Consider the following 25343-nt stretch of genomic DNA (forward strand, 5'->3'; position numbering starts at 1 on the left):
GAGGTGATGGCAGTGAGATTTTTTGGTTCCTTAAACTCATAGGAAACAGCTGTCCACCCTCTGCCTAAGTACTTTGGATATAATTTGAGTGTTGATAATATAGAAGGTATGTTTCCTTATAGAAAACATAGTCACTGCCTTCAAGAGCTTTCCATTGGCATAGTCAAGGGCAGGATAGAAATGTTACGTGGGCCATGGGGCTTGTAGGAATGGTAGAACAGTGAGCCGTGAATCACCTTCCTTTGCTGGCATTCTCAAGTCTCGAGTGTTCCCTGAAAGAGGAAAGAGTGAGTCTGAGCAAGCTTTCGGGAGAAGGGATTTGGTAGATAGAGTAAAAGTAGGTAGACATTTCCAGACAATGTAGCAGGCAGAATAAGTGTGTAAGAAAAAGACCCAAAGCAGGAAAACACCAGCGAGAATTTGTAAACTGAAAAGAACAGTTTTGATAAGGAAAGGGTTCAGGGAAGAAGACATCAGTTAGTGACTAGTATTCACTAGGACATACCATGAGCAAACATAATTTGGTGTGTTTGCCTTTTTTCCATTGAACTTCCAGATTGGTATATGAAAGCATTACCATAGAAAAAATCGCTTTGTGTGAAATAATCTGTCAAAGACAGCCCTTGCCCTAATAGACACGATGCATGTATTGAATGATGACATGAGGAACTCTTCACTGGTGAAGTGGCTTGTAGAGTGTCGACCTATAGATTAGTGTTAACCTCGAGTAAAGAAAAGACTAAGATGATTCTGGGTATCTCCAACCCCCCCCCCCCGTTTTATTAACAAAAGTTAACATATACTTGATATATTTCCCTGTACAATTACTCAGCGCGAAAGTTTAACAACTTCTAATTTTAACAATTTCTTTTATAACTCATCCCCCCTTTGAACATTTTTAAGTAGGCTGCATATCAGATCCATAAATATTACTGTATATATTCGTGAATAAACCAAGTTTTTCAGCACATTTTTTATCCCATTTTTGTGGTAAAATTAGGTGCCTCAGCTGATATTCGGGTCAGCTTATACTCGAGTATATATGGTATATTTTACTTTCATCTTTAGCAACATGTAGGGGCGTAGTGTGTGTAAAATCACAGAAACCACAATTATGTGCCTCAGAAAATAAATAATGGTTAGTATTATCTAATGTACAGTTCACTTTCCATTTTCCAATTGTCTGACTTTTTTAAGACCTAGTTTGTACAACATTGACAGTTTACATTTGGTTAGGAATGTCTGTTGGATGCTGTGGCATCACTTTCAACGCATCATGACCCCATATGCAACAGAGCAAACACACTGCCTCGTCCTGCACCGATGTTACAGTTGTGGCATTTTTCAGCTCATTCTTGCAGTCCTTCTTGTTGACATTCTGACCCTCCATTTCACCAACAACTGTCCTTCTCCAGGGACTGGTCTCTCTTAGCATGTCCAAAATATGTGAGGCAAAGCCTCCTCATCCACCCATCTAAAGAGTATTTTGTTTGTACTTCTTCCAAGATGAGTTTGTTTGCTCTTCTTCCAGTCCATTCAATATTCTTCACCAACCATGATTCAAGGACACCAGTTCTCCTTCGGTCTTCTATTCTTACTTCCTCTTTTTTTCCTGTTTATTCGCTGAAATTCTGTAATTTTTCACATAATTTAAAAAATCACTACAATGTGCTAGTGTAAGGGGAACATACATGGACTATGTATATTAAAATGTCATGTATCTCAAGAAGTAATTCTTAGGCATAATTATATTAGAGAGCATAAAAAAAGAGTTAAATGTGTGTTCTGCCATATAGAATCACTACAACGCTGACAGCTTCAAATATAAATCTGAAGCAGACATGCCACACTGCTAATTCAAATCTCACCAGCATCTTTTGTTAGGGGGCATTGAGTTTATGTGAGTGGTGCTAAATCTTTTGGAAAAGGATAGGGGTAATGGTGGCACAACCTGCAAAGTGCCATTGGATTATTAATATGGAAGTTGTTCAGGGAAAGGTTGTAGTGTACAGATTTTTACCAATGTATTATATTGAATACATTGTATCTACATGTAAACTCATGTTAGCTTCTATGACCTGCTCAAGATCAGCAGGTCTTTTCCTGGGGAACATGGAAAGTTATGTGAAAGGCAGGCCAGTTCTTCATTGTGTGGTACTACCTACCACATTGCAGGTCTCTAGAGTATGATGATCCCTCAGGTGCCAGGGTGACACCTAATCGTTGGAACAGCCAACATTTCAAAATGTCCTCTTGGGAGTAGTAATATCACCTTCATTATGAGCCTTGGTTCAGTGAAATTGACCATGGCTTTTTCTGGGCAAACAGGCAGAGTGATCCAGAATCCAGCTGAAGCCCAGGGTGCAGCCCTGGACAAGGGCCATGCCTGGAGGAAGTGAAGCACACAGGTGAATATCCTGGGTAGCCAAAGTCCCCTCCAGCCAGAGTACAGTGATTCATAGGACACAACACTGGTTTCGTGGCTGGATCTCTGGGAAGGAGTCAGTCTTAATAAACAGCGAGGACTTGTAGATGGGCTTTTTCTCCTGTGACAGCCAGAGTAATCCAAAGCCATTTGTACACTTAAACTGTGCCATCACCAGAGAAGGAAGATGTTTCCAGATTATACCTTGTGAGGATGATGGACAGATGTTCTACAGCCTTAATGATTAAAAAACAAAACAAACTCACGGCCATTTAGTTCCAATGCACATAAAACCCTATAAAACAGAGTAGAACTGCACCAGTGGGTCTCCAAGCCTGTAGCTCATCTTTCTCCTGCAGAACGGCTGATGGTTTCTAACTGCTGACTCTGATTAGCAGCCCTGCCTGTAGGCAGAGCTCTTTTGGTGACTTTGTTGCAGTCTCAAGCACCACTGCATCCAAGTGGCTTATGGACCTCAGCTGGAGGAAGTTACACTGAGGAAGAGGGCTGTAGACTGATTAAGAATGCATAACCACTCTGCACCTTGGGATGCAGAGCGAGATGGGCTTATTTGGTGCCATCCAATCAAGATTGACCAGTTTGTTGGAGTTAGCAGTGATTTGCTGCCTGGAAGCCAGCAGGATCACCTCCCTCTGCATTTGCCAAATCAAGTAGGGTATGAGAAATCAAATGCTAATTTGATCATAAACTGGAATAAACATCTTGAATGAGTCATTTAGGAATAGTTAGAAATGGACTCTTGCCCTGGAATAATCTTGACAATTAAAATTGATATGTTAAAAAAGAAAATCAAATAATATAAATACATATTTGAAAACAGATCATCTCTCTTGTTGCTGATAATTAATTTATACCTTTATACAAACCCAAACCCATTGCCATCTAATTGAATCTAAGTACAACTATCTCATTGGGTCTCTAAGGCTGTTTCTTTTTGGTTTTTTAATTGTGAATTAGACTTACAGAGCAGATCACCCGTTTTACATTCAACATCTTGTACACATTTTGGTTCATCTCAAATCATCGCAGTCCTCTCAGAGTACCATCACTTATTCTAGTCCTCTCAGATTCTCGGTGGGCCTTACTTGAGTTGGACCTTCTCATGAGTGCTATAGATACATTTGAGGGACTGTGGATATACTGCTTTTATTACCAAGGAGGTATTTGAATGACATATTTCCTCTTCAATAATGTCATTTATTTGTTTATTTTCTATTGATGTTAACTTTTAAGAGGTCATTGTGTATCATATTTATTACAAATACTTCTTTTTTGTCATTTGTCTTTGTTTAATCTTTGCCAACATTAAACTTTTTTTCATATCAAATTTACAGTGTACATTATTCCCCCTCCTTTTAAAATCATTTAATTGGGAGCTCTTACAGACATTATAACAATCCATAATTCAATTAGATCAAGCATAATTATACAGTTGCTGCCACCATCATTTTCAAACATTTTATTTCTTCTTGAACTCTTTAGTATCAGATCCCCTTTATCCCCTTCCTCCCCCATCTTACCCCACAGGAACCCATTTTGTGTGTTTGTGTGTGTGTATGTATACATATGTGTGTGTGTGTATTCCCCTCAGGTGGGATTATATAGTTATCATTGCTGTCTGCTTTCCCTTACCCCCCCCCCCAACCCCTTCCCATACCCTCGGAATCTTTACTCCCATTACTATTTCTGAAGGGTTTATCTTCCTTGGATTTCATGCATCAAATGACCTTAATTATACAAATAAACATATGCAGGTCTAACAAGATTAATGAGGTAAAACTAAGACCATAATAGTGGGAGGAGGAAATAGTAAAGACTAGAGGATACTTATGTATTTCATCAGTGCTATACCACACCCTGGATATGTCATCCCTTTGGTGTGGCCCTTCTTTGAGGGACTGTCTAATTATCTTACAAGTGGGTTTTGGGTCTCCAGTTTGTCTGTGCTCCTTTATGGGAAATTGATAGCTTGTTTTTGAACTTCTGGTACCTCTACCCATCAACACCTCCTGATCTCACAGGCTGGTATGCTTCTTCCATGTGGACTTTGTTGCTTCCCTGCTAGATGGTTTTATTACCCTTCTTTATGGTTTCTGGGTTCTCCCTAAGAAGGGCCTTACCTACCAATAAGTAATGAAAATACCCTTTTTTAGTTGCTTTTGTTGAGTTATGTACACAGTAAAACACCAATTCATCCATCTCTACACGCACAGTTCAGTGACATTGATGACATTCTTTGAGTAGTGCAACCATTCTCACCTCCCTTCCGTGAACAAATTCATTGTACCCTAAGGTTCCTATCTAACCTTGGGTGTTACTGTTTACATTTCAGTACCATGCAAATAGTTCCCAAGACATTTTACTAATTCAGTCAAACAGTTGATCTAAAGACTCCAGGTTGGGGGCCGGGTGGGGGGGAAGGGGGTAAGGAGAAGCAGATAGCAATGATGACTATTTACTCCCACTGGAGGGGAATGAATAACAGAATTGTAGGTGACCGGATATTTTTGGTTTAAGGTTTAAAGATTATTTCAGGGCAATAATTTCAGGGATTCATTCTAGCCTCTATGGCTCCAGAAAGATCAAAATACATAAGAATGTGAAATTCTGTTCTTTATTTCTCCCCCCCAGCCCCCAATCAGGATTCTTTTTCTTTTTTTTTAAACATTTTATTAGGGGCTCATACAACTCATCACAATCCATACATATACATACATCAATCGTATAAAGCTCATCCGTACATTCTTTGCCCTAATCATTTTCAAAGCATTTTCTCTCCACAAATCTTTGATCAAAATAGTCTGCAGCAGTGCTCGTCACCATCTATTTCCTTTGGTCGGATAGCAGAGGAGTTAGTTATTCAGGGAGGCCATTAGCCATATGGTCCATATCTTCCAATGCCGATTCTCCCCTTCTCTATAGTTCCAAGTGCATATGGACCACTTGGATGTAGATGGGTTCTTCCAAACTCGTAGTTCCCCAAGCATTTACAAAAAATTAGGAGGTGGGGGACAGAAGCACTCAACACAATAGTCGATGAGTTAACTGGAGTGGCCCATGGAAACCATGAGGCTTTGGGCAGTGCATAAGCAAGCCTCGGCACATACACTTTTCTGGCTGTTATACATATAGCTCACAGCTTCTGCTAATTTAGCTTTTTACACAGAGACCCTCATTGTCATTTTGATTTGCATCACTCCAATGGCTAATGATGTTAAGCATCTTTTCATGTGTTTTTTGGCCATTTGAATGTCCTCTCTGGTGACATGTCTATTGTTCATGTCCTTTGCTTGTTTTTGTAATTGGGTAATTCGTCTTCTTGGTGTTGAAGTTATATATTTTGGTTACTAGATAGTTGTTGGATATATGATTTCTGAAGATATTCTCCCAGTCAGTAGCTTGTCTTTTCACTTTTTTGGTAAACTCTTTTGATGAAGAAAAGTTTTTAGTTTCTTTATTATATTTTTTGTGGTTTGTACTCTTGTCTTTTTTATTTTAAAATGTGTATAGTTTTTTTATCTAAGGGGCCCTTGGTGCTGTCGGGTAAACATCGGACTGCTAATTGCAGAAGAAAGGTGAAGTGTCAGTTCCCATAAAGATTTACAAAGCCTCAAAAACCCTGTATAGGGTCTATGAGTTGAAATTGACCTTGTGGCGCAGTGGGTTGGGGTTGGTTTTTATCTAAAGGTTTCCTGCCGCTGCCCCCCCCCCTTTACATATAGGCTGGATTATGAATGAATTCTGCTTTAAGTTGTATTATTTGTAAGTTGGAAAAGTTAGGTTTATATCAAACAACAAGAGTTAATCAAATGTTTGTCTTAGTGTGTAGTGTATAGTGTAACTTTCTATGCATAAAAAGTTAAAGAAGCACTAAATATCCTTAGCATAATAATAAAATATCCTTAGCATAATAATAGTCATAACAATGTTTTGATGTATATCACCTCTTTATTACATGCCATTGTTTGTTCCTCATATATCTAATGTAATAGACATGATAGGGCTTAGCTTGTAATTACAGATTGTAGCAAAGTTGGAACCTTGGGAACTTTTCTTATCTAAAGACTATAGGACCAGCCAGTCCTTTCCTATGAGTATGGGAATTTTGTGTATATCTGAGAAATGTACAAAGCATTCCAAAGGGCATTCAAAATTAGTATATTCAGTAAAAAGATAATACCACAAACACACACCCATCTATCTACCACTCAGATCAAGAAATAGGATATCTTACATCCACACACGTGCACGTGTCCATAGCCACTTTCTAGACTTTTGTCTGAATCATGTGCCTGCCCTCCTCTAGAGTTTTACTGGCAGCATCTCTGTTCCAAGCAGCCTGGTGGTGCCTTAGTTAAGAATTGCTAACCAAAAGGTGAGAAGTTTGAACTCACTAGCTGCTCCGGGGTTGACCTGGTGACCTTCTTCCTTAAAGATTGCAGCCTTGGAAACCACAGGGGGGAGGTCTGCTCTGTGACACACGGTGTCGCCATGACCATTCCATCATTGCAAAGGGGGGATGTCTGAAACGGTTACTAGAATTGAGTGGTTCAGAGGGCTCTGCCTATCTCCACATAGTAGGTACTTTCTCTTCAGAGGTCCGTGCAGGGCCCCTTTGGTGCTAGAAGGATATCAGTTTCTTTCCTCTTTCACTCTTCCTCCAGGGTTTCCCATGGGCAGAATGTAAACCAGAAGCCAGCTGCAAGGGAAATATGAATAATTGAGTCTGTAAAGCCTAGCATGAATTTTCTTAGCGGTAACAGTATTGACATTGTAGGCCTGGGGGCTGCCCTGTGCTTTGTAGGATGTTTAATTCCACCCCTAGATGTCAGTAGTTTACTCCCACTCTGACAGCATTGCCAAATGCCCGCCCAGAGGAGGACACCACTTCCTGCTTGGAGTGTAGATCAGTGTAGAAGGGTAAGCGTGAACTCGGTGCTGCAGCTTTCTTTGAACTGCACAGGAGGGGAAGGAGCCCTGCAATATTGATGATTATATAGTTTGGGGCGTGAGGGCTTTGCTTGATTTAATTACTAGAGGAAACAAAGATCAGAGAATGAAACTTTGTATTACTAGTTATCCCCAGTCCTGGTCTGGATACTCAGGTATAAAATCAGTGCAGGAACTAGAACAGGTGTGAAAAATAATGAAACAGTTGTCAGCAGGGCCTCTGGGGACCTATTAGATTGAAAGTGAATTTAGAAAAGAAGAGAGGTGGCTCGGTTCTTTTCTTGAGTTGTATAGGTGGGTTTTTGAGAGGAGGGGCGACAGTATGAGAGGGCTTCGAAACGTTAGTGGAATTTTCCCACCAGCCTTTTGTAGCCTGCTCCCTTACATATGTGTAGTGTTGCTGTGCGCCGGGACTGAGTTGACGGCCGTAAGTCAAGTGGAGGTGTAGGGAACGTGGCGTGGAGGGTCCTGAAAGCAGTGCTATTAAGAACAAGCACCTCAAGGATGCTTGGTGTGGGCAGTGGTGACTGGGCGTGCTTGGTATTTGGGTTCTGTTGTAGCTCTCCAACCATACATAACAAGTCATCTTTTATGTTTTCTTACATGTTGGATGTTTCTGTAGTCCACTGTCTCACTTCATACTGTATTTGAATTGCTTGTTTACCTATCTCTGTTCTCTGTCAGACTGTCAGCACTAAATGAGTAATGTTGAATTAATGAAGTTAAGTCGATGTCGAATGACCTCATAATATAGGTCCTTGACAAATCTTTTCCCACCACAGTAAAAAGAGCTGTTATAAGAGTGGACTTCAAAAAGGTTTGGGGGGAAAATTCAGTTATCTTTTCATTCAGTTTTTCCACAAAATTATTGAAACTCCCCCACATTGCCTAACTTATGTGACTGGAAAATTTTCACAATTACGCAAGCAAACATCAATCACATTCTAATTCAAGTACTTGTTAAACAAACAGTATTTATTGTTGTTGTTGCTCCTTACTTACTGCGTGGTAAATTGAAGGATTTCCATTTTTTCCCCTTTTTCTTCCAGTTATAGAAAATCTGTATTTAAGTAGTTAAGCATTAGATTTGAAAGTTTTCTGGGTGGGGAATGGTTAATGGGAGCCATTAAATAGAACTTTCAGCCTTTAGTTGTTTAAAATGACATTGTTCTCTCACATAGATAGATGCAGTCTTTCTTGGCAGGCGAGAAGTCCCTACTGCTATGTATACCTTAGTGGCCAAGTATATAATGGGAAGGCATTCAAAACAGTTCCCAGACCCTGTTGTCAGTGCCAAACAGTACAGTCTTCACATTGCTGCAAGTTGCTTTAACATGCCTATATCATATACTGGGCTTGGGGGAAATCATTCTGTGGGCACTTAGCTTGAAACTCAGTGACATGTGCCTTACTCAGTTGGGACTCTATCACAAATACATATATATATATATATAGAGAGAGAGATGCTACATTTTAGCTTAACTGCCATTAAATACACAGTATGGCTTCTGATCCCATCTCATTCATCTTCTGGTACTTGAAGGCAGAAAGAAAAATGTAGTTTTATTTTATGATTTCGGTAGGTCAACTGTTTTACCCACTTAGATATCAGCATAAAATAGTTATACTATTACCAAAAGTCATCATCCTACTGTGTGGATTTTAGAAGTTGAAATGGATGAGGAGTTTGTCCACATTGGTCTTTTTTTATTGCTGTAATTTTAATGAAACATTGTAAACATACAGAAGTAAATGATCCCGTATTTCCTTACCTCTTTCCTACCTCCCTGAGGTTATTTATCACTTTTTACAGCTCGAAAATATCCTTCCTAAAATATCTTTGGATACTTTCTATATGGACATATGTCTGTAAACAATTCTGTACTGTGTTTTGTACTTTAAATTTTATTTAAATGCTTCCATATAGCGCATCTCCTTTTACAACATGTGTTTAAAGGGGTTGTCAATATATGCAAGTCTAGTCAACCGGAGCTTGGATTCCTCTGGTGTTTCATTACAGGATTATGTTAAGTGTCATAGGGTTTTGATTCTCATGTCTGAAGATTTGAGTATGCCATAATTTTTTTTTATGTTGAAGAGACTGAAAATGAGAAATAATGATATCTTTGAGAGTTCTGTAGTGCATTGAGGGGTGAGTCCGGACATTTTGTTTTAGCTGGGGGAGAAAAGCACTACAACTTATTGTAATTGTGGTTCGCTTTAATCATGATTAACGTATAAAATTTTTAATATTAAGAGAGCTAGTAAGGTTTTTAAACACCAAAATGGGGGTGGATTCTTTTTCTTTCTTTTTTTAAGGAGAAAACACTACTTTAAAGTAGGAACTTGCAAAATAGTCACTTCAGGTAAAATTAATTGTATTTGAATGTCAACCTCTGGAAGTAAACTAAATATCTCTAAGTACCTGCCTTAAAGTAATTCTTCAGCCTCCAGATTCCATTCTAGAGAAGCTATGTGATAAGTGAAATTAAAGACAGGAGACATGGCATTAAATACATATTTCTATACCATAATAAAGAGAAAATTCGAAGGACTTACTTCTGGGGGAAAGGAAAAAGTCAGATAGGCTGTGATCCTTCTGATTTGGGGGCAAAATACTTGGTATGTGTGTGGCTTTGTTCACTTTATCTGTTAAAAATGAAAGAAAGAAAAGTTAAGTCAGGTGTATTGAAGTCAGTGGACACTAATTATTGAGAAAACTTCTGGGTAGAGATGATCTGAGGTAGTTTCCTCACACATTTTGTTTGGTTTGGTGGTGATGAATATACATGCAGGACATACACTAGTTCAACAATTTCAGACATATATACTTCTGGCTGGATAACCATCTAGTTGGATAGCCCTTGTTTGTTGGATAACCCTTGTTTCCTTGAGCTGTTCTTAAACCCACCGCCTATCACAGTTCCTGTCTAATCTTTTGCTATTGTCAGTTTCATCCCCATAGCTAGACCTTACCAGTGTATACTCAAGACAGGCATTGCTTATGAAACCCAATCCTCTCATCCACGTGGTTAGATGCCAAAACAGATCATTATGAGAAAATGGGCATTATGTGAACATGGAAGGCGGCTACATCATTACATAGCTCCAAGACCACTGGGAATCATGGCCCAGCCAAATTGACCCGCAACCTTCCCGATCCACCCAGTGGCACGCTCACCTCCAGTAGTTAGATTGTAATCAGTTTGTATCCTGGTGTAGAACATTATTTTTTAATCATTTTATTTTCGGTAGGGGGAGAGCCTCTTGCAGCTTACAACAATCCATACATACATCCATTGTGTCAAGCACATTTGTGTGTATCTTGCCATCATCATTTTCAAAACATTTTCTTTCTACTTGAACCTTTAGTATCAGCTCATTTCTCCCCCTCCCCTCCCTCCCTCATGAACTTTTGATAATTTATAAATTTTTTTTTTCATGGCTTACACTGACTGCTGTCTCCCTTCACCCACTTTTCTGTTGTCTATCCCCCAGGGAGAGGGTCATATGTAGATCATTGTGATTGGTTCCACCTTTCTCTCCCCACCTTACCCTTACCCTCCTGGTATCGATACTCTCGTTATTTGGCCCTGAGGGGTTTATCTGTCCTGGATTCCCTGTGATTTCAGCTCTTATCTGTATCAGTGTACATGCTGTGGTCTAGCCGGATTTGTAAGGTAGAAGTGGGGTCATGATAGTGGGGCGGGAGGAAACATTAATGAGCCAGAGGAAAGCTGTATGTTTCATGAGTGCTATACCCGCACCCTGACTGGCTCATCTTTTCCTTGTAACCCTTCTGTAAGGGGATGTCCAGTTGTCTAAAGATGGGCTTTGGGTCTCCCTCACCTCATTCACATATCAATTCATAAAATCGATATGATTTTATAACATTACTTTTATGGACTGTTGTTAAGTGCTGTCTAGTCAGTTCCAATTCATAGCCACTCTGTGTACACTGGGACAAGACATTTCAAGGTTCTGTACCATCCTCACAACCTTTGAGCCCATTGTGCCAGCCACTGTGTCTATCCATCTCAGAGAGAAGCTTCCCCTTTGGTTCACTCTCTAGTTGACCAAGCATGAAGTCTTTCTCTAAGGACTGAACTCATCTGGTAACACACCCAAAGTACGCGAGACAAAGTCTCACTTCTAAGTATTATTTCTAACAGCCTGTTCATTATTCTGGCAGTTTGTTGTATATATTCAAACCTTCACCAGCACCAGAATTCAAAGACATCAGTTCTTCAGCATTTTCCCTTACTCATTGTTCAGCTTTCACATGTCATATGAGATGATTGAAAACACCATGGCTTGGAGTTGGCACACCTTAGTCCTCAGAATGACATGCTTGATCTTAACTACTCTAGAGAAGTCTTGTACTACAGATTTACCTGATGCAGTGGGTCGTTTGATCTCTTGACTGCTGTTTTCATGGACATTGGTTGTGGAACCAAGCAAGATGAAATCCTTGACAACTTCAAGCTTTTCTGCATTGACTATGATGTTTCTTAATTGGTTCAGTTGCTAAGATTTTGTTTTTCTTTATATTGAGTTGCATTCCATACTAAAGACTGAAGTCTTTAATCTTTATCAACAAATACCTCAAGTTCTCCCTTTCAGCAAACAAGGTTGTTCCATTTGCATATTGCAGGTGATTAATGAGCCTTCCTCAAATCCTGATTCTGTGTTGTTTGTGTATTCTATCGTCTCTGATTATTCTACAGCCTTGATGCATACTCTCTGGTTTATGTGGTAACCCTTTGTTCTGTTCTAACAAATGACCCTTAGTCTATGCACAGGTCATACAAGTCTTCTATCTAGTTAGTGGGTTTGCCCTCCTTTTATCTCACTTCTGATCAGAATATTTCTCCCTGTGCATAAAACTTTTCTTTTAGTTGTAGTCTTACATAGTATTTGCCCTTTGATGCTTGACCTAATTTCACTCAGCATAATGTCCTTCAAGTGATCACCCATGTTGTGAGATGTTCCATGGACTCATCATTATCTCAAATTGCATACTGTATCTAGGAGCCATAGTATGCAGTGGGTTATGCATTCGGCTGCTAGATACAAAGTCATTAGTTGAATCTCACCAGCTGCTCTGGGGGAATGTGGTAGTTATATAATCTGGTGTCAACTTGAGACTATTAAAAGTGAAGGGGTGGAGTTTAGCCTGTCAATCAGGCCGCAGCTTGATGACCTCACTTGAAGGCTCAGCAGAGATAAATAACTCACTGGAGGCCAGACACACTCTCTCTGCTTGTCTCCCTGCAAGATATTTCTGTTAACAAACCACATGGAGTTACACTGATGGAGCCAGAGCCCTTGAACTGGAGGAGCCACGTGATAACCCACACCAGCCCTGAGATACTTCTACTACCTCTGGATCCACAAGACTTGTCACCCACTAGCCTGCGGTCTTCCATTGCATGTGTTGCAGGAGTCTGGAGAATTTATAAACTGGTATTGGACATATGAGCTAATATCTGACTTACGGACTTTATCTGGACTGGGATGATATCTCAATATACAATTTCTCTTTTATATAAAACTCTTATACACATATGAATGTCTGTGGGTTTGTTTCTTTAGTCAACCCAGATGAACACGGAGAAAACGGTTTCTTTTTGCAAGTTCCAGTAATATACTGTGGAATTTTCAATGTATAAAATCATATCATGTGCACATGGTTTCGTTTTTTTCTTTGCCAGTTTGTATGCCTTTAGTTCCCTTTCTCACGGTATTGTTCTATCTGGGGTATCAAGGTTGCTCTGCGTTAGAAACGACTCAGTGGCAGGACGAGGACCTGCGTACAGTATGGAATCAGAATGACGATAGAGGGCATCTCCAGTTTCTGTTTTCAAGGAAGATGTTTCCCTTTATCCTTCAATATTTTATCTGTTTCTGGAATTTTAGTGCTTAAATTTTTTAGTGATTTTTATGTGGCTTCTGCTCTGCCTAATTTGTTCTTGTTTTCTCCAATTCTTCTAGAGCAGTGGTTCTCAACCTTCCTAGTGCAGCGGCCTTTCCATTCAGTTCCTTATGCGGACGTGAACCCCCAACCATAACTTTATTTTCTTGCTACTTCATAACTGTCATGTTGCTACTATTTGAATTGGACGACCCCTGTGAAAGGGTTGTTCGACCCCAAAAGGGTCACAATTCACAGGTTGAGAACTGCTATTCTAGGGCTTTGTTTTGTTTTTTCTTATGACCACTTTCTTGATTTCTTGGAGGGTCTTGTGTATAATTTTTTTTAGTTCTTTACCAGGTAGGTAGTTCTTACCATTACTTCTCCAGGGAGATTGGTTCTTATTGTCCCCTGCTGGAATCATTTTGTCATGTGTCTTTAGATGGTTTCATATTATCTGTTGTTTCTGAGACATTACAGTATAATATATTTATGGATTATACATTTGTTTATGGCATCCTTATTTTTTTATTATGGGTGGTTTGTTTGGTTTTTTTTTTTTTTTTTTATATCCGGCACACAGGATACACTGTTACTCTGCTACCTGGTCTGATACATTCACCTTTCTCTGGATGGATGTGGTGGCAGCTGAACAGTTGAGCACAAGTGTCTGGTAGTCAGGGTAGCTGAGGATGAGTTTGGGGTGTTGTCCATGGTCTGTCTTTGATACAGCGGCACAGGAGCAAGTGATAGCACTGGCCTAGTAGCTGGGGCAACATGTGGTGGGTGTGTCTGGCCACTGCCTCACCCTAAATATAAGGGGTGAGTTGTGGGCTGGTGAATGCTGGTTGCCTTTTACACATTTGGGGCAGGGGAAAGGTGGGGTGACAAGTAGGTATAACTGAGTTTTATTGACTACCTCTTCATATCAGTTCTCCATTCTCTACCTAAAAAGTAATTAAAATAAAAGCCCTATCAGTCTTTGATTTTTCTCATCTTGTTTGAAAAGCTAAAAACTAAATATATGCAGTAAGTTTAAAAGTAAACAAAACTGTGATTTCTGTGGTCAGTGGATGGCTGCAGACAAATTCTCTCAGAGGTACACTTATTAGGGGTACTTAAAACCGTGCCATGGGAAAAATAATTTTGAGATCAGAGCTAATAAAAAGTTTAACACAGCTCAAGTAGACATCTTCACAAATCAGTGAAGCTTTGCAACAAGTGCATGTAAAATGATGGTTTTTAGAGGGTTGTGTATTTTGAAGGGATCTTCGGAAGTTTACCATCTTCAGCACATGAAGGCAGCCGTGGCTGAAGTCTGGAAACGGGTAGAAGAAAACCATCAGACTGCAGACTTATCATTGATGCCAAACTACTGAAGTTGGGGTCTCACGTCATTTGGCATTTTTAGTTTTTAGTGAATACCTTGACTCAACTTGTGCCAAAAACATTGCGTGAAGTTCAGCTGGCTTAATGAGTGGCATTTCCCATCAGTCTTTCAAGCAAGATGATTTTTATGCAACATATTATAAGTGGAGAAAAGTCTCATATTTACCAATACAAATCCAGAAAGCATGGTCCAGTCAGAACAGTTACTTCTGCAGGGACCTTCTGGGCCAGTTAAATTCATGACAAAGAAGTAAGCTTGGGGTGGGGGGGGGAATTCCTAAGGGGTGGTGTTAATAAGTGTTCTCAAAGGATACAGGAAGATCACAGGGACTTATTAGGAAGCCATTTTTAAGGACATTTGAAAGCTGCATTGGTGAGAAAAAGGCCAGGAAAGTTATACCAAGGCGTTTCTTTGCCCACCCTAGCAATAAATCTACTCCTCCTTTGAGGGTAGCGAGGACTGTCTTTCACAAATTTCATCAGCAAACCTTAGCCCGAGTACCCTACAATCTTGATCTTGTCCCTTCAAACTTCATTCTCAGAACTTGTACGTCATTTCAAAGGAACGCACTTGAGCCCTTCAGGGAGCCCTGGTGGCATAGTGGTTACGCATTGGGCTGCAGTCCACAAGGTGATGCCACCAGCCTCGCTGTGGGAGAAAGATGGGCGTTCTTTCCCATAAAGAGGGACCGTCTCAGAAACCACAGGGGAGGTTCTGCCCTGTCCTAAGGAGGCACCATGAGTCAGTCAACTTGACAGCAATGAGTTTTTTGTGAGGGCGCCAAAACTGTCACCTAAATTGAAGTGTGCAGAATTCTTTGGAAGAAAGGTTAGATAAAATAGAGACACTGTTTTCTGATAAGTATAAGTTCTAGATGGGAGATATGTCTAGATACAGTAGCTTCACATTTTGAAGTTTTTGTTTAAGGTTTCCATGAGTTTATAGCAATATTTTAAAATTTATACTCATAAAAACCATGTTATTTTTTTAAAATAAATATTACTTCACTGGCTTTATTAGAACTAAACAAACCTGTTCCCACAAGAGGGCATTCTCTCTTTTTTAAGTTCACAGCTTTGTATTGTGTATTTATTTTACAGAGCTGCTAAATACAAAGATGAGGCTGAGGACATATGATTGGTTTACATATACAGTCAACTCGTGAACCTTTCAGGGTTGACCTCCGCAGGTGCTGATAGTCCACAGATCCCTTGGTGGTGGTAGTGTCCATGCCCTGGGGGTCGCCACCCCCCACCCCCACTGCCACCCCATTGCTGTTGTAGTGAGCCCCAGGGCTCTGAAGATGCTGTGTAGCACCAGTCATCATCACATGAGCAGCTCATCTCTCTGGTTACTTCTCACACAGAGATGATGGAGCTGTCGTCAGTGGTTCAAGCAGATCCTCTCAACACTGGAGTTCACCACAGTAGCCAACAGCAACAGTGGGGAGAAACCCACGCAAGCTGGCTGTGCAATTTAGATCCATGCTGGGCTAGTCAAAACTCACTTGCACAGTATACGTGAATTGTAGGCTGTCAGGAGGGTGGCACCCCTAGCACTCCCTGCCTGTGCCCTTTTGCTTGCTTGTTCACACTCGCATGCACATACACACACACATTTTTTAAGGGTTGAATGTTTCTTTTGTAGTTGAAATTATTGTCTTTCATTTAGGTTCAACCTGAGTCAGTATCAAAATTAAGATTAAACTGTTTTCTAGCATTTTTGTTGATCTTGGTAGGTGAACTTGAATAGATAAGAGCATAAGTACGCCATCATAACCATTTGATGTGACTTATACTAGCTTCCAATTCATAAACCAGTGATTTTCTGAACTTCTTTGTGGCACACCGTGGTTAAAGCTACATTATTCAAGGATGAGAAAAATATTTTGTCATTGGTTAACTTGATTATTCTGCTGGCTGCACGTTTCCTTTATTTAGTTGCTTCGGATAATGGTAAGCCTGTGTATGTCAAAGTAGAACTATGCTACACAAGGTTTTCAGTGGCAGAGTTTTCAGTAGTAAATCACTAGAGCCTTCTTCCTGTGGGTGGACTCAAACTGCCAACCTTTCAATTAGCAGCTGAGCACATTGACCATATAGCCCACCAGGAAATATATAAAACCCAAACACCAAACTCATTGACACTGAGCTGAGTCTGATGCACAGGAACCCTATAGGCCAAGAGTTGAGCTGCACCGTAAGATTTCCAAGGCCGTAAATCTTAGGGGAACAGATAACCTCACCTTACTCCTACACAGCACCTGGTAGGTTTGAGCCAGTCTTGGGATGGCGGACCTTTTAATCACTCATGCCACCACTGCCTTCCAGTTGCTTCTGATTCGTAAAGTCAACCTGAGTAGGGTTTCCAGTGCTGGAAATAAACCTTTAGTGGAACAGACAGACAGCATCTTCCTCCCAGTGAGCAGCCCAGTGCTGACATGAGAGCGCTGCCAGGACTCCTTTATATATAGCAAGGGTGGCAAACTGGTGGCCTGCGGGGGCCACATGTGGCCCCCGGGGTAATTTTTTTTGGCCCGCAATGCTCTGAAATAAGATGATAATAGAAATATTGTTATGAAAAAAATAGCACTTAGGGGGAGATCGAGGCAATACCGCACACACAATCCCCCATTAACCCTTTAACTACTGAAGACAAGTATGCACGTGGCCCAGTGCCTTTCCCAGGGGCCTGTGAACGTGTATAAACGCACTGACTCAGTTCCGGCAACATTTGGAAGCGATGTGTGCCGCTCTCGGTGTCACGTGATGTAACAGATCCCAATAGCGTAAAGGTTAAAAAGAGCACTCTGGGTTGTGCTGTTATGAATCATACCCAGGGGCAACACTAGTTAACATTTTTAGAGGGAAGCCATTACAATTGTGCATCACATTTGTTAGCTGTCTGACATTTTGTCTTTTTTCTTACTTTGTTATATTTTCCAGTCACAACATAAGAGGTAAATGAAAACTAGTAGGAGGAAAGTAAAGTGCTGGCAAGTTTTCGGATAAAAAGACTAATTTTAGTTTTACAAATACATTAAATGAAATAAATGTTTACATCAAAGCAATTATATAGTGTTTTAATTATCCTATCCATATTCCTGAATCCTCACTTCAAAATATAAATTTTTCATATGATGTGGCCGCGTGAATCTTGGCTGTTGCACCAAGTGGCCCGAGTTTGACACCCTTGATATATAGTGCAGGGTAAGGAACCTGAGCGCTTTTAGCACTGGGCATCTCACTACTGTTTACACAGCTCGTGGCTCTCCAGCCTTCTTTCAGGCTCATCTTGTATTTGACAACTTAGTTTCTGCTGTTACTGTTCCATATAGGAGCAATAATTCTCACTATCCTAATTATATGCTAAATCTCTTTCTGTTAAGGAATTCTTTTTTTTTCTGTTAAGGAATTCTTAATCATTATTTTACTTGTGTTGCATCTGTGTTGTTTTTGATTTCCTAGAGCTTTCTGGTACTGAGCAAGAAGCCACTATGTTTAACCGAGTGAATGTGCAAGCCACCAGCAGCTCTGGGGGCGAAAGACTGGGCTTTATCCCCCTGTAGACAGTTGCAGGCTCAGAAACTCACAGCATTAACTCGATGGCAGTGAGATTGAGAGATGCAGCAAAGAGCTAACATGCTTTTTCTAATAGGAACCTGTAAGTGACACACATTTGGGCAGTGAGAAAAGATGTTGCTTTGAATGAGAAATCTGGGTTCCTTTTCAAGGTAAATGCGATTTAGTAGTGTTGGGATCCTGCTGTTGAGAAGCTGTTGCAGAACCCGTGCATACAGTCAGGCCTTTGTTTGCTTATTTTCATGCTTTTGTTTAGAGACTTCAACTGCTTTTCAAGTCAGAGGTGGTATAGAATCTTAAAACTTATATACTGGTTTAACAAGTTAATGACAATTCATTAGGAGAAATTAATGGACAATTATAAGAAAATTATGTGGAGAAATAATGGGGTAAAGAAAAGACTATACATCACAGTGAAACATTTTTACTTCCTGACTACTCAAATCATAATTCACTAGTTGTATAAACATCCTCTACAGCATACTTGCCACCATAAATTATTTTAAATAAAGTGAGTCTTATATGATGAGACCCTCTTAAAGACTTATATAACAATATTTGATGCTATAATTGTATGATTTTTGATGTTTGAAATAATGGCCTTAAATCTAAAAATGTGTGTGTTAGGCCAGGTTGACTAGAAATAAATCCAGAGACACTTGTGTATAAGAAGGAGCTTTATATCAAGAAGATATCATCCAGCAATAAAACATCCCAGCCCAGTCCAACTCAAGTCCATAAATTTGATACTGGTCCATAAGTCCCTCTTCAGACTCACTCAGCCACATGTAACAATGCAGAATGCAGGGCTATCACAGGCTGGTGGGTGCATAGTTGTATGGATCCAGTGGCAAAAGCTGCAGCACAGGGCTGGCGCAGGGCTCAGCGTGGCTCATCAACAAGAAGGTGACGGCAGAGAGAGAGGGGGCCAGCTCCACAGAGCCATGTATCTCGGGTCATACTGCCAAAGGGGTCATCAAGCTGCAACCTGATTGACAGGCCAAATTACACCCTGTATCTTCTTACAGGTCTCATATTGGCACCAAAAAACCTAACTATCACAATTTGTAAAAAAAATATCTTTCAGTGTGTAAGGAACTAGGAAATACGAAGGGGCTTCAAAAAGTTCATTGGAAAATTCCATTATCTTTTACTTCCACAAATTTTTTGAAGCCTGGTATGCATTTTAGAAGGTAAGTCCGTTAAAATATCAACATCCTGTTTCTTGAACAGTTTTAGTGATATGCAATACAATTACTTAAATATATTTAAATAGTTCAAGTCACTCTTATTTAGACAACTTTTAGTTAAATCAGAATAGTGGCAGCATAGGACAAGCATCATCCTTGTTATTTGTACATGTCACTATCCACAAGTCACCGGAAGCTTTGTTCATTTCTACTTGTCAGTACACATCCTTACCACAGAAAGAAAAGACAAACCTACAAAGTATTTTCTTGATGTGCACACACCAAAAAATGACTTGTTGAGAATTGGTTTTACCTTACTGCTCTTTTTTTGTTGAGGGGATAAACCACAAAACATACATCAGTTCAACCATTTCTACACATACAATTCCATGGCATTGATGATATTCAAGTTGTACGACTGTTCTCATCCTCCTTTATCCCAACATAAGAAATAAACAGCTAACTAGTCCACAGTGCAGTACAAATGGCTTAGTTCAACTCACAAGGGCTGCTGAGTGCAAGTCAAGGAAGCAAACAGCTGAGTCTTCCGTGGAGCAATGCAGGCAATCCAGCCACAGGCAGCAGACAGCAGGGCAGGTCACTAACAGTCAGCCAGATGACAGGGCCCGACAGTCTCCAGCTCAAGTGATGTATACACCAGCAGTGTGGCGAAGCAGGTCTCAAAGGAGCGCTTACTTTACAGAAAAATATCAAATATAAAGCTATTAATTCTCGACATAAGTCATCCAGTTCTATACACTTTTGAAGGCAGTGTTTTCATCTCCCTATCCCTTCCCCCAAATGATGCTACACTTTTCAGTTTACACTATGGCAGAACTGTAGGTTTAACCTCCTCCCAGGGTTTAAATGGTGTCCTCAAGTTGGAAGGGACAAAATCAGGGCTGTAGGGTGAATCCTCAAACCTCACTGCCATCAGGTCAATTCTGACTCCTAACGATCCTTTAGGGCGGGGTAGAATGCCCCCCGTGGGTTTCTGAGACTGTAACTTTCCGGAGGTGAGGATTCCCAAGAAAGATCTTGTGGCACAGCGCATACGGCAGATGTAGTCTTGATGGAAAATCCTCGGTGCAACTTTCCTGGTCCATTTCTCTTAAATGCACTTTATAATGTTCTTCGTTTTCTTTTTCATAAGCTTCTGTGGTCATCCTGTGTTGAGAAAATCTATCAAGATGTAACTGTTGGTGACCAAAAAACTTTCTGAGCTGACGTCTTGTATCTTATATGGTTTTCCAGCAGTTTCTGGACTTTAGCCACCATTTTTTCACTCGCCAAAGATAACGATCTTCCCATCATTCCTTAAGACACGTGAACCTGTGAAAGTTATCATTTTGTGCCCTCTCCTATAAATTGTAAAAGCTTCAATGATTTGTGAAGGTGTCTTCTTGAGTTTTGTTAAAATCGAGTACCCTGGTGACGAGTTACTGAGAGAACTTGTATGTAGCTGTCCACTGGTCACAGGCATGTTTAAACATATTTTGTTTGGAATTGGTCCATGGGTATGTGAACCTAGTAACAGATGTCATGACTTACCCCCATATGACAAAACATTTGCCCCTTCAATCATTTTTATAGGTAAAACTACATGGGCTTAATTACATTCACTCTGCTCTACAGCCACCATCATTATGCATTTTTCGTCACTGTTGTTCCATCTTCCCTCCCTACCAACCCTGGCACCCACTAATAAACTTCCCTCTCTGTGTCACTAGCTGTTCTGGGATTTCATCTAAGTGGGGTAATATCTTTGACCTTTTGTATCTGCTTTGTTTCAGTCTCGGCATAATGCTTTCATGGTTTATGGGGGTGAATGTTTCAAAACTTAATTTTTCTTTCTGGTTGAGTGGTCGTCTGTTGCACATATGGACTACGTTTTGTTTATTCATATTGATGGTTACTTGGGGTTGTTTCCATTTGGGGGCTATTGCGAGTAATATTGTAATGGATGGTCGGCATGCAGGTATCTGAGTCCATGTTCTCGGTTCTTTGGACCGTGTACCAAGGAGTGCAGATGCTGGGCCATATGGTAGTTTTATGCTTAACTTTTTAAGGACCCACCAACCTGCTTCCCACAGCTACTGCTATTGTTAACTGTCCCACCAGCAGTGTCTAAGGATTCTAAGTTCACTACAGTAGTCATCTTAGTAGGAGTGAGGTAGTATCCCATAGTTTACATTTTTATGTCTCTAAGAACGAATGGAGGAGTCCTGGTGGGATATTGAATTAAGCACTGGACTGCTTAAAACAGCGGTTCTCAACCCCTTTGGGAGTCAAACGACCCTTTCACGTGGGTCTACCAATACTTAACAATAGCAAAATGACAGTGATGAAGTAGCAACGAAAACAATTTTATGTTTGGAGGATCACTACAACATGAGGAACTGTACTAAAGGGTCGCGGTATTAGGAAGGTTGAAAGCGCTGGCTTAAAAGCTCGATGGTTCGAACCCAGGCCATCTGAGAAAAATGAGGCGGTCAGTTTTCATACAGATGGGTCGTTTGAGAAACCCTAAGGAGCCCTTGTACCCCGCCCTGTAGGGTCGCTGTGAGTTAGAATCAGCTCAACAGCAGTTGCTTGTAACTAACGAAGGTTAGAATTTTCTTCGTGTACTTATTGGCTCTTATATCTTCTTTGGTTAAACATGTATTCAAACCCTTTGACCTGTTTTCTTGGGTTTGTTTTTTTCTATTGTGTAGTTACAAATGGCATTTAAGTAATAGAATTTCAGCTTGTGGGGTAGAGAAATAGAATCTTTTTTTGTTAAACTGGTGTTCATATCTAGCAACTCTGTGCTGTTGGTTGGTTGGGTTTTCTCTGTAAACAAGCATACCATTTGCCCCTGCTGTCACAGTCCAGCTGCAACAAGGTCCAGGGGTCCCTCAAGGTAGGTCACGGCATCGGCGAGTGGGAGACAGAAACCACACGACTCAAAGGTTGCGGGTGACTGTTCCAATTTTATTCATGCAAAGCTTCAACTTATATATTCTTTTTCTTGTCCTGAGATCATACATCAGGAAATTCTCAGGTCACAAGACCATGACAAGTTACATAAATCACATCATGATTCTTGGTTAAAAATTAGTACATCTTGAAACTAAAACTTTCTTAACTACAAAGGTGATAGACAAACCTAACAATAACTGAGCACACTTCATCCAACTAGGGTGCATTGTTCTAACTATGAAATCAATAAAGCATTTATGCATTTCATTATCAAAAATTACTTGACAGGCTTTGACTGTTCTTTCTGTTCCTTCTTGGGCTGTTGCTCTAGGACTTCCATTTCTTGTTCTTTCTTTACCAAGTTCCCATAAATTAAACTCCCAAAAGTCTTTCTGTACCAAGGTATGAGTTGCCTCACAATAGGTAGCTTTGCTTCAGTGGACTTCAGACATCACGGAGTCCCTCTTCTTGCTAACCGTTCCATAAAACTAAAACTACTAAAAGGAACTTATGCACCGTCTTTGTTAACCATTCTTACGCCATTTTCATTACAAGCCCCTGTATAGGGTAAATCAGGGTCAGGAACTCTATTTCTCTTTGGATTATTTCCTGGAGGGGGATGCCATATTCTACCCCCTTTTGTGGTAACCAGCATAAGGAGGGGGAAAATCGTGGGAAAAGGATGATAAACTTTTTTAGAGTCTTGCACAAAAGCTCTGAGATTGCAGAAATGAGCCTCTGAGATTTCCGTGGATTTCGGTTTGCAATAGCTCAGCCTACTCAAGGTCTAACATAAATTCCCTAAGAGGGGTTTCTGGCTTCCAGTTTCTATTTCTGTTATACAATACACTTTGCACGCAGTCAGGACATGGATCTTTCAAAGCCATAGGAAGGGGAGCAACCTCAACTTCCGGGGAATATTCCTCAGTTGACATCAGTTGTTTCCTAAAAGGGGAAGTGATCAAGATTATCAAGAACCAGAGAACAGCTACAATTATCAATAATGATATCAAGCCAATACTTTCAAAGGGTTCATGGAAGAGACCTTCTTTGGTGGAGCCTTCTTTGAATGCTCCTCCTCCATGCGCTGACTTTGTCAAGGCCCATGGTTGGAAGTGGTCTCGGCACCCTACCATTAAGCCTTCCACCAAGTTTTAAGTTTTAATGATATGTTTTCCATTTCTAACACTTGTTTGGTTCCTTTTCCGATCTACTGATGGCCACCTTTTTTCAGTTTTTTTCTCTATTCTTTTAGCATACTGCACATTGCTACTTGTTTCCATCCTTGATGTGAATTCCTAACGATCTTGATTCTGCACTGTTTCTACTCATTGGGGGGCGGGCGGGGTGGTGGTGCGTGTGCCCGCTGTAATTTGAAATGTGAACTCATTTCTTAGAAGTTTATTTTTGCCAGGTGCTTGGTGGCAATACTAATTTTAGAGCACTTTAAATCTTTTAAATCAATTGGTCGTTTGAATTCAGGCTGTAGACCTGTAAGGAGGATGGTATGTGATTATGAGTTTTCAGAGGTGTAGTTTGAAAGATCTTTTCACTTAGCCGCTACGTGTGATTCCCTAAGAAGATTTCTAGTGCACCGTACATTGAAGGCGTATTGAGGTCTCTGCTTTACAAGGCTTTGTTTTGGTATCACCATCAACAGGCCATACATAGTCTTTGCCTTCTTGCTTTGTGTCCTACTGTGCTACGAAATGTAAGCTCAGATTTTTGCCTCCTGTGGAAAAGGGAATGCCCTCAAGGTGCAAGCCTTCTTTGATGCCTCCTTTTTGCCTTCTTGGTAGTCCACCGAGGCCTTTTAGAAGGCACTGCGATATTCATCCAATAGTTTCAGTTCTTTTCTCCGAGTCTATAAGTCAAGGTAATGAATTCCATCATGCTGTTGGAAATTGATGTATTTTCATTATGTAATTTCTAGTTATTTTGATAAGAAAATACAGTATTAAGCCTGCAGATGAAAATTTCTATGAAATTGAAAATGGTCTTTTATAGCTGCTAATTACAAATATTTCTTCCTTTGTAGGTGTCAGCTGTGATGCATGTTTAAAAGGAAATTTTCGAGGTCGCAGATACAAGTGCTTAATTTGCTACGATTACGATCTCTGTGCGTCTTGTTATGAAAGCGGTGCAACAACAACGAGGCACACCACTGACCACCCGATGCAGTGCATCCTAACGAGGGTGGATTTTGGTGAGTACTTCACTGCCATTCCGATGAACTATGCCCTAGAGCTTTGGGGCTAGGGATGTGAAGAGATGCAGGTGTTCTAAAACGATCCCCAGTGTCATACATAAGACCTCAAGTTCATTAAAAATAGGATGAATCTTTTTTATATTCTAAGTGACTACTTAAAGTGCACGTGTATATAAAAACCAATTAGCAATATCCTGAACTGAAGGAAATAGAGAAGTGGCTCCGTAAAATAAGAATACAGTCAAAAACTGAGTATTACTGTAGTGCACCAAGCACAAGTTCTTGTTCTAGTTATCAGAAAGCAAGTTGTTTCTACAGCTGATGAGAAAACATTGTCTGTCCTTAAGGAAAGCTAGAAAAGTTCTCATTTCGCTTTTCAATTTCTACAACACTTTTAGCAACAACGGAAGATGAATAGTATCTCTCATACTTATGTGAGAGAATACAAAAATTTCTGGGTAAGAAAATATGATGGTTAAAAATAAAAGAGCATGTTAGGATTTTGCAGTAATAAAAGTCTCAATCAGCCCAGAATCATACAGTCATAGAATTCCAGCTCAAGAAGGGATTCTAAAGGTCTTTAAGACTAATGATTTTCTAATCCACTCCTGACCCCCACGTACTTGTGTAATAGAGACAGACAACTTGAGGGCAGGCATGTGGAAGAATGTGTGTGTGCGCGGAGCAAAACCATCAAAGGCA

At 40.3% G+C, this 25343-nt stretch overlaps 1 protein-coding gene across 2 annotated transcripts in view; it reads left to right on the forward strand.

Annotated features, from left to right (window-relative positions):
* Nucleotides 1-25343, forward strand: part of KCMF1 (potassium channel modulatory factor 1) — an 83407-nt gene that overhangs the window by 26318 nt on the left and 31746 nt on the right. For both annotated transcript variants that reach the window (XM_075563067.1, XM_075563068.1), the window contains exon 2: nucleotides 24471-24638. In XM_075563067.1, the coding sequence (XP_075419182.1) occupies nucleotides 24471-24638 (168 nt within the window). The remainder of the gene's footprint in view (nucleotides 1-24470; nucleotides 24639-25343) is intronic.

Source organism: Tenrec ecaudatus, chromosome 11 (assembly GCF_050624435.1).
Source record: "Tenrec ecaudatus isolate mTenEca1 chromosome 11, mTenEca1.hap1, whole genome shotgun sequence".
Lineage (NCBI taxonomy): Eukaryota > Metazoa > Chordata > Mammalia > Afrosoricida > Tenrecidae > Tenrec > Tenrec ecaudatus.